Here is a 13,725-nt window from a genome sequence, read left to right as displayed (position 1 = left end):
GATCCCATTGTTACATTTCGGCATTTCCACAGCAGTGTTACAGCGAGAACTTGTTGTTGATGCGGTCACTCATAGTGAAACTGACATGCTTGTTGATGGTTATGTGGTGAATGAAACGTTACCAATATGAAATCACTTTACAATGAGGTGAAGGCCGTATATTCACAGGTAATGTACAGTAATCTGTTTACCCTCTGAACCAACATGTTTATTTTTAGTCAGTTAAAAATACACTGAGTTGTTTTCTCAGTATATAAGGTCATAACAGGTTACCTTTTAATGGCAGTAATAAAAAGATGACAACTTTTTAAAAATAGCAGTACCAAACATTGGTGTTCTTCTATTGTGCAGGTCAAAATGTTTTTAAGGGGCCGTCTTGTTTGGGCATGGGTGCCTTAACCTGAGACGGATTCTGTTGCAGGTCTCTTCCTGGTAAAAGGGAGTTCTTCCTTTCCACTCTTGCCACATGTTGTTCATCAGAGATGATTGATTGTTAGCTTCTTCTCTAATACTTTTGGCTTTTTACTGTTGAACGTAGCACATATCAAAATTTATTCATAAATTTTGCATATAAATATAAAGCTCGGGTGCTGTTGTTGTGAATTGGCACTTTATAAAGAAAACTAAACTATGTGAACTTTAATGCTTACCTCCACAGCACTAACAGCACTCTATTAAAGATTTTCTTTTCTATTCCTTCCTTTCGCACTTTCATCCAGGTGGTTGGTGGCCTCGATATACACAAAAAGATGGTGGTGGATGTGTGAGCGCTCTCCGCTTGCTGAATCCCCCCCTTTGTCCTCGACTCTCGCTTTCTCCACCATCTCTGAAGATCTGCTCAAGACGTCCGGCAAAACGCTCTCTGTGTAAATCAATGGAAGTATTCGCTCTCTTTCTCTCTTTTTTTTTCTTTCTTTTCTCTCTCTTTCTCTCTCTCTGTGAAGCCACTTTTTCTTTTTGAGAAAAAAACAAAACAAAACACAGGCCTCGTGAAGCCAACTTTGAAGTGTTATTGAACTGTAAATCCTCTCAATAACCCGGTCGTAGCACTTTAAGAGACTGAAGGACATCTATTTGTAATTCGCAAGAGCATCTCCGGTTTTGGATGAGGGGGGGGAAGGGGATGCGGTGAAGAGGCTGGTTGGCTTGTTCATATTTCATCCTTTCATTTTCTTTTTTTCTTTTTGTTAATTGTTATTTTTGATATTTATTTTTTGTTCTTGTTTTTTATAAAGAAGAAAAAAAATACAAGTATATCTATGGTTGTCTCGTGAGGGGAAGTGTGTAGTGTATTAACACTTGACTTGCAGCACAACTAGAAAGTGTAGGGTATGAAGTGCCAACCAGAACATATCCAGAAAACCAGTCCAAGTTATTACCCATCATCACAGCAGTCATTCATGCCAGACAAATGGGCTCGTGACGCTTCCAACTGCTCGACTACGAGTCATATTAGAAGCAAATCAAAATAATTTTTTTTTTTTTGTTCTCCATTTTAGCTTACGCACGCAGTTTTGCAGACCGGTAAAGCTTCCAGTCACTCCTAGGAAAGCAACTCCAGTTTTATTTTCCTTTCTTTTTTTGTATTAAGAGTGGTAGTTTTATTTATACTTAAGAATGTGTTTATATTGTTGGAGATAATCGTTGTTTCCTGTTATAAAATTATAGATAGAAAAATTAATGCCAAGAAAATGTCTTTTGAAAAATAATTTGTGGCTGCAAACTGATACATGGTTTACTCTTGTGAAGCATTTTGCATAGAGCAGTGTGCATCTTTAAGACAATCTCCAATGCAAAGATTAGCTCTGCACTCACACTGACTAATGAATGATGGTGGAATCATTAGTATTTCAAGACTTTAATGTTAGGAACAGAGGCTGGACGGACTTGGCTTAGAACTGAGAGTGAATAATGGTGAGATTACAATTTGTGCAAGGACATAGCAATTTAAGAGACTTATCTGCAGGCAGCGTGTTTTTTTTTTTTTGTTTTTTTTGTTAACCAGTATGTGTATATTAGGTAATCAAAGTGTGCTCAGCTTATTTAACCGTAAGTGGAGATGGCTTTGCCTCTGCTTAACAATGAGCCCTTCTGAATACGTCTCAGTACAGCACAGGATGGGTCAGTTTTCTTCAGCGCAACACAAACACTTAAAATCTTAACATGTTGGCATAACGAGTGTGCAATGGGTAGACTGTAAATTGTAGTTTTTTGTTTTTTTTCTTTGAACGTGTACATTTCAAAAGTTGGCTTCTTCTCCCACTTTTTTTTCTGTCACAATCAATTCATTTTCTCACCCTCTGACCTACTAACAGGGAGAAAAAACATAACTTCAGCCAGATTTTTATTTTCTAGGGAAAATGCTTCCTACTGCAAACAGCATTGGGATAGCTTTGGTTTTGCTTTTGGAGGTCAACTGCTGGTTTGAACAACAGTTTTCAGTCAAGAGATGTGCATCTGGAGTGCTCTATTTTTCCCCTATCCCAAAGCTCTGCACGGCTTGGGCCTCCCTGTGCTTGCATGACATGGAAGTATATTTTTTGTTGTGCATGTAGATCAATTTTTTGAAATAATCCTCTTGTTTACACATGGATGGTGATGTTAATATATTTAAGAATTTAATGGTATACAATATGGATGTTGCCAAACTTTGGTAAATGTACACATATTATGAGAGGTAATCCAACTGAACTGAACTACATGTAACTTTTTGTATTTTACCCGGGTCAGCGAGATGCTTCGATTCCAGTAAAAGTTGCATATCTGATCCTGTCTCAAACTGCCACACACTGTACTCAGCTTAAAGGGGAAAATTTGATGTTTTTTTTTTTTTCCTTTTGTATATAAGTATTTGTTAAATGCAGTTCTGGCTCTCTGTTCTCTGTATAGTTCAGACCGCGCTTTAGTTTGTAAGTGCTACTTTTCTCTGAGGGACTTGGGTTCTTTTTAGTTTGTGTGGGGATATGAGAAGATTTAAGTTTGAGAACCTTTTTTTTTCCTTTTTCTGCATGCTGCATCTTATGCTGTGGGACTGTTGGAAACTTGATACTGTATGAAAAATAAAATTTAAATAAACTTTGAAATGTTGAAAGTATTCTATTTGACTGTCCTTTTTTTATTATTATTATTTTAAACCTGACCAAGATGTGACTGACTAGACTTGTATCTTCATTCACCAGGAAAGAAGAGTACACACATGCTTCGTTTAGTTTTTTTTTTTTTTTTTAAACACATTTGCACAAACACGTACTTTCAGATATCCATATTCCCTTAATGCACGTATCATAATTTTATTAATCATATTTGATACCAGCTGATTCAGAAACCACGAGATTACAGAAGAACCTGAGGTATTAGTCCAAAGGGCAGTGACGGTCTCAACACAGATCCCACATAGGAATTCCACCAGCCAATAGGGGAAGAGAAATACATATGGTAACCAATCAGGCTTCAGGTTTAGAATCTCTCTGCAGTCCTGCTAGCCACCACTCGGATGTTGCCATAGACCTTTGAAGGTGGACTTCCTGTAGGGGCAAAAGGGATTTAAAGGTCACTTCTCAGCACTAATGTGTAAACAAAGAGTTCAATTCCAAATATGGTTAATGCTAGATTCGATGGATTTGCTGTCAGGTGACTGATGCTCTGAACACTGGAAAAGGCTGCACAGCAGTTAAATAGGTTTGTTCAGGACTTGGCTAAACTGTTTGTTCAATGTTTTAGGGTTTTTCTTTAAGCTGACTGTCAGCTTATAAAAAAAAAAAAGTAAGAAATTCGATTTTTGCACTCCTTACGGAAAACATTAAGTGTTATAACAGGTCTTTTTAAACACCTGATTCAGAAAAATGGCTTCATTCCAATGCTTTATTGCCTAGCCTCTTTTAATTTAGGCACTTTTACTGCTGCATTTAAGTATATATCAAAATTGAAATCCATAAAAGGATTCACAGGGGAGTCTTATAATCTAAATTTCAATGTTTAAATGAGTACCTCAAAGTGAATAAATTAGTACTTGTACTTCTCCAGGAGTAACGGTATTTGAGACAGCAGAGTGTCCAACCAGCTCATCCAATAAAGCACCACCTCAATAGCATCAACCACATGATATACTGTGCTATAAAAACAATGCTCGTCTTACCTAAGATCAAGTTGCATATCGCTGTCCGGGCCATCTTGATATTCTGGAAAGATCCTAATACGTGAACTTTTCTGTAGACAGACAAAGCAGAGTGTTCGCAGTTTCAATGAACAATGAATACAAGGCACATAACTAGAAAACATACTGCAGGTATGGATGTATGCGAAAGGTTGTTTATATTGTCTTTAGAGTACCCACAAAAACATCTGCGTGAAGAGGAAAATAGCATTTGTGTGACAAAAACTGTTAGTAAGTAATATATGATAGTATGTTTATGCACTTATTAACAAACCAAATCAGGCCAGTTTATTTTATTTTTTTAAGTTTAATCCCTAAGAAGTAAAGCTCTTCTTTACAGAGTTTCTTTGCAAGATCTGTATTGAACTCCAATACTTATCATGACTAAAACAATGCAAGAGAAAAAATCCCAATCTAAATGTTTGATTAATGCTGCAGTGAAACCGTATCAACTTCAAAAAGGTGGCTAAAGAAAATTAATGAGGGATTAAGAAGCAAATGATGTGAAAAATTAATTAGTAATTTTACTGTAGCATATCAAAATAGTGGATTTACTCACGTGTCTGCAAGCACAATGCGAGTCTTTGTGACATTTTCAATGGTGAATTTGGTTTTTCCTCCCTTCCCTGCTATTCTTCCAATAGCTCTGGATAAGTGGTCTCCCTTCAGAGGTTTCACTGCCAAAACATGGGAGAACAATTAAATAGATCTCGAGAGGTTGAACATTGTATTCTTCATGCAGCAGGGAAAGAGAACTGGTAAGAAATTATGACGACTCTAACAGCAGCCACAAGTGCTACGGAGGTGGAAACTCACCGTCTGTGACATCAAAGCTTTCAAGGAAGAGCTCATCTAATCTAATGAGAGCCAGAGCATCCTGAGGGGAGAGAGTGTGAATGTTACATCACGAGTGACAATCCAGCAAGGCTCAAAATTAACAATAAAATACTGTGACAGCTTCTAAAGATAATTTACACATTTAGACAAAGCAAAAACAACTACAAGTCACTTTATGGAGGCTACTGACAGGGAGGAAACTTTTATTGTATTAACAATAGATTATTTAACTACACTGAGCTGAAGTAAGTTTCAGTCAAGTGTCTCTACCACTGTGCCAAAACTTGACTTTTGGCTTGACAAATACACATTCAGTACAAAAGCAGTCAGGCAGAATTAAAACATGCAGAAAACTCATGTACTTACTTCAACCTGAAATCCAAGAACAAATGCTTTAACAAAATCAGCTGCTCTTTGGAGTGAGGTGATGTCCTGTGTTTCTTTACATGTCTGAAAGAAAGAAGGCATATTAGTCATATCAGAGATGAAATACTGTATATAAGCATTGTAATAAATAGGCTCACCAAATCACCGAAGTCTACATGAACAGGAGAAGCTTACCTTGATTTCAACATTCCTTGTTTTGAGGTTGAATCTAACTTGAAGTTGTAGGTTCTCTACAATAGGAGTGAAAATCTTCAGCCAGTTATCTTTCAGCGGTGTGTATCTGTGAGCTGGAACTGGGATTTTGCGCATCTCATCTGATCCCTTAAAAAAACAAACAAACACAAAGAACATTTCTGATCATACGGTGTAATGTTAGCAAAACTACTCTATGACATTTGGTTAGGATTTATCAGAAAACATCTTTGCTTTGTAACCCGAACTCAAAGCAATGCTGCAACTAATGTAACATGTTTACGATTGTTTAATGTGGTGACTTTTTTTCCACTTAACTGTCTGATCTTTAAATCATCAGGAAACAGTGAAAAAAATGTCATCATAACAGAAACCACTAATCCACAACAGAAGTAGAAAGAGAGATTGCAGAGTACATATAAACAGCAACCCCGGGTTTCTATTGTGCCTGACGGTGTATTTAATTACTGAAACATTCATATGCACGCTTAATTTCAAAGTTTCTAATTAATCCTCTGAGTACTGGACTGATATTAACCACGAGTAATTTATGCGTTTTGTTTTCCTAACTGTATTTTTGCTTTAGTAGACAGTGCTTTAAACAGTCAGAGTACTGTGAAATCATAAGTATTATAATAACAGTCACGACCTAAACACAGTGTTTGTTGTGTATTTGAATATTCTACTTGGGCAACCACACTACCACAACAGCAGCTTTATTTAGTGTATTCACATGACTACACCGCGCGTGCGCATAATAGTTAATGGTTTGGTCGGGGAAGCTACTTTGTAAACATGACAAATAACATTAAATGTACAGTTATTGGTATTTATTTGACAAAACCGAGAGAATACACAGAGTCTATATATGCACGTGGTGTAGTTACCCGTAATTTGTCTCCTGAAATGGGCGGAAATTGCGGTCGTTTGCTTGCCACGGGCTCCTCTGTGTCCATGCTCGCTCCATCTTGTTCACGTTTTCGCTTCTGAGACTTTTTTGACTTAACCTTTGTGAAAGAATCGGCGTCATCTTTGTTCTCAATGGGTACTACAGAGTCCGGGACTGGGTTTTTGTCGGTGTCCATCTCGAAAAAAGTTTTTAAAATCAGACTTTGAGTAGAAACCTAAGCAGACTGTGAACGGAGACGCGTGAGCATGTCCTCGTGGGACGAAAAGGACCCAAACAGCCACATCAACGACGCCTGTAGATTGAGAGGTAACAAAATTATTTTATTATAACTATCTATGATGTCTCTAGTTGTCTTTAGAATTGAATGCAAGCTGTTTATATATTTTTGCATATGATTTTTGTACCAATGTACATAGATATTTTATTGAAAGATACGCATTTTGTCAGGCATCTGTTAAGGCAGCCGCTCGCTCAGCTGTACCTAGTTTGTTTTGGAAGAGAGCGACAGTTGTCTAGTTTTTCACGCCGATATCAGTGTTTCTTATAAAAATGTCATCGCCGCTGTCCAAGCCTCAGATTATTACGCATATTCAGAAGAGTTTGAACTATACGGTTTTTGACAGTAAATGGATTCCCTGCAGCGCGAAGTTTGTCTGTCTGGGAAACTTTCCTAGTGGAACCGGAGTGATTCAAATATATGAAGTTCACCAAGGCGAGGCTCAGCTCATAAAGGAGGTACATTAACGTTCTACTCTTGTGGGCCTTTGTTCCTTTCTTTTCTCTCAGATATTTCATACAAACGGCGTACAGAGCTAGCTAGCCCGTCGAAGAGTTCTAGAAAAGTCTGGCAAGGGTGTTTCCATGACAACAATTTGAAGGCAGCCCGTTCATTATTGTTCTACTGTAGATTATCCTATAGTTGGCATACTTTATCCAGATTATACTTAAAAAGCAAATACTACAGCATCACTTGCAACGATTAAAAGATTGCTACGCTGTCACCAGTGTATCGTACTACAAACAAAACTTACTGTTGTAGTTTTGCGCCATGGGATGTGTGCCAGGCATCAAGATACAGATAAAGGAGAGTAAACGTAACAAAACGTGTATAAACATGATTCTTTTATACTTATCTTGCCTGTTTGTTTCAAGTGTAGGTCATTTTGCTGCTAAAGCTTGAATCAAGAGTGCCTACATGATACAGTGCTGTGAAAAAGTATTTGCCCTATTCCCAATTTCTTATGTTCTTGCATATTTGTCACGCATGTTTCAAATGATCAAGCAAATGTTAGTATAAGACAAGAACGTCTTAGTTAAGGTCAGTGTTCATGATTCAATGATAAGAAAGAGAATCGGTAAAAATGGCATCTATGGGAGAGTTCCGTAGTGAAAACCACTGCTGACCAAAATGAACACAAAGGGCCATCTCACGTTAGCTAAAAAAAACAAGAAAACAATCAAACATGGTGATGTGATGGTCTGGGGCTGTTTTGCTGCTTTTGGCCTGGATGACTTGAATTAATAGGTTCAACCAGAAAATTCTAAAGGAGAATGCCTGACTGTCAGTTTATGCCCTGAAGCTCAAGCTCACTTGGATTATGAAAATACATTTTCACTGCACTCCTTCCACACTGCTTTTCCATTATATGCTGAATTGTCCCATTCACGAAACTAAACAAACTCTTACCTCTGTGATATGTTTCAGGTAGAGAAACCTAAAGCTATAAAATGTGGAACATTTGGGGCCACGTCTCTTCAGCAAAGACACATAGCAACAGGGGATTTTGATGGAAATCTCAATATATGGTATTGTATACACCAATTGTAACTGTTGTGCCTGTAATAGCAAGAATCAAACTGGGAAAGCAAGGTTTAAATTCTATTTTTAACCAAAAAACACTTGTTGTGTTAATTGTAGATCTTATATTCAAATCCCAAAGACAGTTATAATTGGAATGGAATAGAAAAAATGTAATGGAAATGTTATTTTAAAAATCTGTTACGTCGACATTAGACTTATTCAGTACTGATGTCCTGTGGTTCACAGGAATCTAGAGACCCCGGATGTGCCCGTATATGCTGTAAAGGCCCACAAAGAGATCGTGAATAGTATTGATGGTGTTGGTGGTCTGGGGATTGGTGATGGTGCGCCTGAGATCGTTACTGGAAGCAGAGATGGTAAGAGCATTTAAAAAACAAACAAACTAGATTGTAATTACTTTTCAGTGCAATGATAGTGGGAAAGTAAAGTACACGAAAATAAGACTAGATCCTACATGATTGTATTTTAATAGGTACAGTCAAGGTGTGGGATCCCAGACAGAAGGATTCCCCTGTAGCCAACATGGAGCCAATGGAAGGAGAAACCAAGAGGGACTGCTGGACTGTTGCTTTTGGTTTGTAAAATATTCTTCAGAAACTAAGTTGATAGTGCTGGTGCTTCCCCTACTTCCATGGTGTGCAGAAAAGAACATAAGGTCTGAAGAGGGTAAGGCTCCTGCAATAGTTGTGGTAGTATAAAGGACACTGTTACAGCTTGTGCCCCTTAACAGGGTCCTCACAGAACATTATTTTCTTGAGGACCGAAGTACCAACATCCACAAGTAAAGTTTAAAAACATGCTCTCCACTTTATCTGTATCCACAGAGACAGGACTGTAATGCATTTTTGATAGTGATAAGAACTGATACAGTCATAGGTTATATTAATTCTAAGAAGCAGTAAAAAAATATTTATCATATATTCTATTGTGTACAATTTGAGGGATTTCTTTATACTTAGTAAAGGGGATTATTTCTCTGAATTTTAAACAGCAGAACAAAGCCCAAATTCCAGCTAGTCCCTTGGTCAAAGGTACAATGTCAGGAGAGAGTATTCAAACTCCAGAGAGAAGCACCCTGTTCTGGGTCAGACAAAGGACACTCTGTGAAGCAACAATGCTAACCTATCAGCCACCATAAATAAAGCTGCTGGAATGCACTGCACATAACCGATAAGACATGACAAACAAAACTTTTGTTTTTGTTTGTTTTTCATGTATACTTTTTTAAGAACATCCTGATCCATGCCCTCCAAACACAAAAGGTGCAAACAGATGGTACAGTGGAAAAAAAAAAGCACATGAGCATGAACACCTATGGAAATGCAGCCATAAACCTATGTTGTGCCTTTGTGTTTGTTTTCAATGATCTTTCCCAGGCTTAAAATATCCTTTACATTTACATTTCAGGTCATGCCTTTAATGATCAGGACCGCTGTGTTTGTGCTGGATATGACAATGGTGACATCAAACTCTTCGATCTGCGGAATATGTCTCTACGGTGGGAAACGAACATTAAAAATGGGGTGAGGTGAAAGAAAAAATTGTCAGTATGTGGCATATATACATTTTCTACTTTTTTTTCTGATTCAACCAAACATGAATCAAAATAGTTAAAGCTAATGCTTTTTTTTAAGGGTTGAATTCTTTTGGCACATAATATTTCCTTTGCACAAATAACAGATTTTGAACTATAATGCAGACAAAAACGGTGTGAAATGTGGAGACAGAACTGAAAATGACTTCCCACATCATTTACACTGCACATAAAATAACAGGGCAGTCTGAGGTGAATACTTCCTCACATGCCATAAGCAGTACAAAGAATTGCTCTGATTTTATTACATGGCTGTCTCTTTCATTCAGTTCCTCTTGTGTATAAACCTGCCAGAAGTCATTATGCCAAGTTCAACACATTCTACTGCATGGTAAAATCATTTGTGATGGAGCTTTGCCATGTGGTAAATATCCAGGGAGTGACTCATTTCTATTATTTTTTTTTTTCTTGACTAGGTATGTTGTGTGGAGTTTGACAGGAAAGACATCAACATGAACAAGCTGGTGGCCACTTCACTGGAGGGAAAATTCCACGTTTTTGACATGAGGACCCAGCACCCTACCAAAGGCTTCGCCTCGGTTTCTGAAAAGGTAATTAACCTGGGTGGAGTGACTCAGATGGATGTTTGGCTGCTATGTATGGGGAAAATGTCAAAAGGCTATTAGAACTATTATTGTTATTGTTACATTTGTGTGGTATAGAAAGAAATGGGGGCAAACGGCAATTTGACCGTTTTTATAGCTGGAAGTGTTTGGGGTCATGTTTGTCTAACTACCTTTGTGTAACCGGCCCGAAAAATGAGACTGGGCATGTTAGGGAAGAGATGTGTGGCTTTCTGTGGGAAAACGCTGGAAAAACTACACTTAAACCAGGATTAGTGCACGGCCAGCTTTCCAAGTGTTAGCTAGGCCCAGGAAATCCAGGGGCCTGGCTTTCTAAATATTTGTCCAGTTCTTCTGAGCAATCAACAGTTGGCACACCAGTGTCTCCAACCATGAGTCATAAGGTTCCACCAAGAATTTCAGACTAAAATACAACATGGACTTTACAAGGTTCAAGGTTCTTTATTCGTCACATGCATAGTTATACAAGTATAACGCACAGTGAAATGTAACCTGACATTTCACTGACACGCCCCTCGACTTGTGCAAGGGGGGGGGGGGGGACATTATATATATATATATATATATATATATATACATATACACACACACACTCTCACTCTCACTCATTAGGTGAATGTGCAGTAGTAGCATGTATGCAGCAAGCAGGTGAATTCTGTACATTAAGTGAATTAAATAAGAATAGACAATCTGACTATTTTACAAAATAGACAAAATGAACATATATAAAATTAAAGGAATTTGAAATGTACATTGTGCCGGTGGGTTTAGAGTGTCTAGAAGAGAGTCCTGTCTCAGTCACTTATAGATGATGTGAGAGGGTGAGGGGGGTTGGTTTAGGGCCCGAATGGCTTGGGGATAGATGCTCCTCTGGAGTCTCTCTGTCCTTGCCCGGATGATGCGGAACCTTCTACCGGATTGCAGAAGTTGGAACAGTGTGTTGCCAGGATGGGACGGGTCCTTCAGTATCTGTGCTGCTTTAGTCCGGCATCTCCTGGTGTAGGTGTCCTGAAGCGGGGGGAGACCAATCCTGCAGCAGCGTTCTGCTGTACAGATCACTCTCTGAAGAGCTTTTTGGTCCTTAACACAGCTGTTCCCAAACCAGGATGTGATGTTCTGTGTGAGGATGCTCTCCACAACGCCTGTATAGAAAATCCTGAGGATCTCAGGAGAGACCCTAAACTTCCTCAGTTGTCGTAGGTGGTACAGGCGCTGCTTAGCCTTCTTGGTCTGGAGCTGAATGTAGGCAGACCATGTCAGGTCTGAGGAGATGTGGACACCGAGATACTTGAAGGACTGCACCCTCTCCACTGGAGCACCATTGATGATAATGGGCTTGTAGTCTCTGTGCTGACTCCTTCTGAAGTCCACCACCAGCTCCTTGGTCTTGCCAAGGTTCAGCTGGAGATGGTTGTCCTGGCACCATGATGCCAGATTCTTCACTTCATCCATGTAGGCCGCCTCATCGTTGTTGGAGATGGCGCCATTAATATCATGGTATTGATGGTTATTATAGTCAAAATTTCAGTCATTTTCAAAGCATCAAGAGCAGCCTCTTTCACGTGGATTCCGAGGTTTTTCTGTTTCGCTTTTTAATGTCCTTTCGTATGTCTAGATTTTTTGTGTGTTTTAATGCAAAATATTTTTTGGTGGAGATACTTCGCATATGCAAAACAAAAGCTTTTTCAAATTCAGTTTGTCCAGCTGAAGCAAGGAAAATGAAGCATTTTTGGCAATGGAAGCAAGGGAAAGATGCAATGTCAGAGATCGGACTATTCCACTGATGATATAAATTTAACTTGTGTTTTGAATTTAAGTCTATACCAAAGAAGAGTCAAAACAGGAACCTCTAAAAACAGCACAAGTCACACTTTGTGACTGTTATCAGTCTAAAGTGGTTGAAAGGTTTTCTTTACAGTCTTTCGGTACACTTTATGTACTAAACATGACTCTTCTGTTTTAGGCTCATAAGTCGACCATTTGGCAGGTGAGACATTTGCCTCAGAACAGAGACATCTTTATGACCACAGGAGGAGCCGGCAACCTACATCTATGGAAATAGTAAGTAACCAGTCAAGTCAGTCAACAGACACCATGTTCTTTCCTGTAAACTGTAAACTAACCATAATTTTTTGTGTTTTGATGTCATTTCCAGTGAGTATCCTGCTCAGAGATGCAAGAAAGACTCTGATGGTGTTGACGTAGGTGTAGCTGGATCTGTCAACCTCTTACAGAATGTCACTCTGTCTACTCAGCCAATTGCCAGCCTGGACTGGAGCCCAGACAAGCAGGGCCTGTGTGTGTGTTCGGGTTTTGACCAGTCTGTCCGTGTACTTATTGTCACTAAACTCAACATAGTTTAACAACTGCACTGCATAAAAGACTTTTTGTGATCTGTGCAGCCTAATATGGGAAAAACAAAAAACAAACAAGTATCTGTAGTGCTGCACCACCCGTGTGTAAGTCACAGGCTTAATGATGAGTAGTCTTTTAGTAGAAGACACCAATTTTCTACTGCAAGTCCTGGAGACTGCTCATGTCCATTTCAATCAATACTCCTTTAAAAAGTATTTTAGATTAACTGGGAAACTTGAGTTTGGCCATTTCTTCCCCCTATGTTAAATGATATCCCTAAAAAATGTGTATTGTCTGGCTGAGCCCTGCAGATGATATTATCCTTTACTGCAGAGAAGTATCCCTGTAACGCAATTATACATTTCCTGTAAAGTCTCTATGTGGATGGAAAAATAACTGTAGCCTCTGGCTTGGAATTACTGTGGGATCAAGATTTATTTTCTCTCATCAATTTCTGTTTTTGTAGGAGGAAACTGAAACGTTTTCCGTTGTTGCACTGTCAGTGAACATTGTTGTAGTTCACTTTTGTCTATTGTTTAAGTTGTGGCTTTTGACATGACATTTTTAAGAGGTGTTTTTCCTAATTAAATCTGTATTTGAATAAAAAAAAAAAAGATTTCTCAGTTGCTTTAACCAAATACAAATGGCTTATTTCATACTGCAGTAGTAATTGTAGTCAAGATAAGTAGTTTTGTTTATGAACACACAAAGGCCCAAACACAGTTGCACATCACCCCTTTGATTTGCATGCTACTATAAGTGTTAGTGTGTCCCATTTCTTTTGAGGACAACATTAATGGTCAATTACACTTTGAAATTAAATATGGGGGGCCATTTAAAAGGCTAGATGGTGAATACCCTACCATATGCAGCAGCCAGGGAGAAGAGACT

At 38.5% G+C, this 13,725-nt stretch overlaps 3 protein-coding genes across 3 annotated transcripts in view; 2 read left to right on the top strand and 1 right to left on the bottom strand.

Annotated features, from left to right (window-relative positions):
• ppp3r1a (protein phosphatase 3, regulatory subunit B, alpha a) overlaps window positions 1-3,094 on the top strand; it is a 31,120-nt gene extending 28,026 nt beyond the window's left edge. Inside the window, exon 6 of the mRNA XM_004553445.5 lies at window positions 720-3,094. Within this exon, the coding sequence (XP_004553502.1) occupies window positions 720-767 (48 nt within the window). The 3' untranslated portion in view covers window positions 768-3,094. The remainder of the gene's footprint in view (window positions 1-719) is intronic.
• A 171-nt stretch (window positions 3,095-3,265) lies between these two features.
• On the bottom strand, window positions 3,266-6,762 carry pno1 (partner of NOB1 homolog). Its single transcript, XM_004553448.6, has 7 exons — window positions 6,457-6,762; window positions 5,552-5,698; window positions 5,357-5,440; window positions 4,970-5,030; window positions 4,713-4,830; window positions 4,136-4,206; window positions 3,266-3,524 (listed from the first exon to the last, which is right to left on the bottom strand). Exons 1-7 carry the CDS (start codon window positions 6,652-6,654, stop codon window positions 3,457-3,459), a joined length of 747 nt encoding a protein of 248 aa, XP_004553505.1. The 5' UTR covers window positions 6,655-6,762; the 3' UTR covers window positions 3,266-3,456.
• Window positions 6,763-6,937: 175 nt separating this feature from the next.
• Window positions 6,938-13,487, top strand: dnaaf10 (dynein axonemal assembly factor 10). The gene is made up of 8 exons (XM_004553446.3): window positions 6,938-7,214; window positions 8,185-8,285; window positions 8,527-8,657; window positions 8,774-8,875; window positions 9,709-9,824; window positions 10,312-10,446; window positions 12,443-12,540; window positions 12,635-13,487. Exons 1-8 carry the CDS (start codon window positions 7,029-7,031, stop codon window positions 12,840-12,842), a joined length of 1,077 nt encoding a protein of 358 aa, XP_004553503.1. The 5' UTR covers window positions 6,938-7,028; the 3' UTR covers window positions 12,843-13,487.
• The last annotated feature ends 238 nt before the right edge of the window (window positions 13,488-13,725 follow it).

This window comes from Maylandia zebra, linkage group LG13 (genome assembly GCF_041146795.1).
Source record: "Maylandia zebra isolate NMK-2024a linkage group LG13, Mzebra_GT3a, whole genome shotgun sequence".
Classification (NCBI taxonomy): Eukaryota; Metazoa; Chordata; class Actinopteri; order Cichliformes; family Cichlidae; genus Maylandia; species Maylandia zebra.
This window is presented reverse-complemented; position numbering and strand designations above follow the sequence as displayed.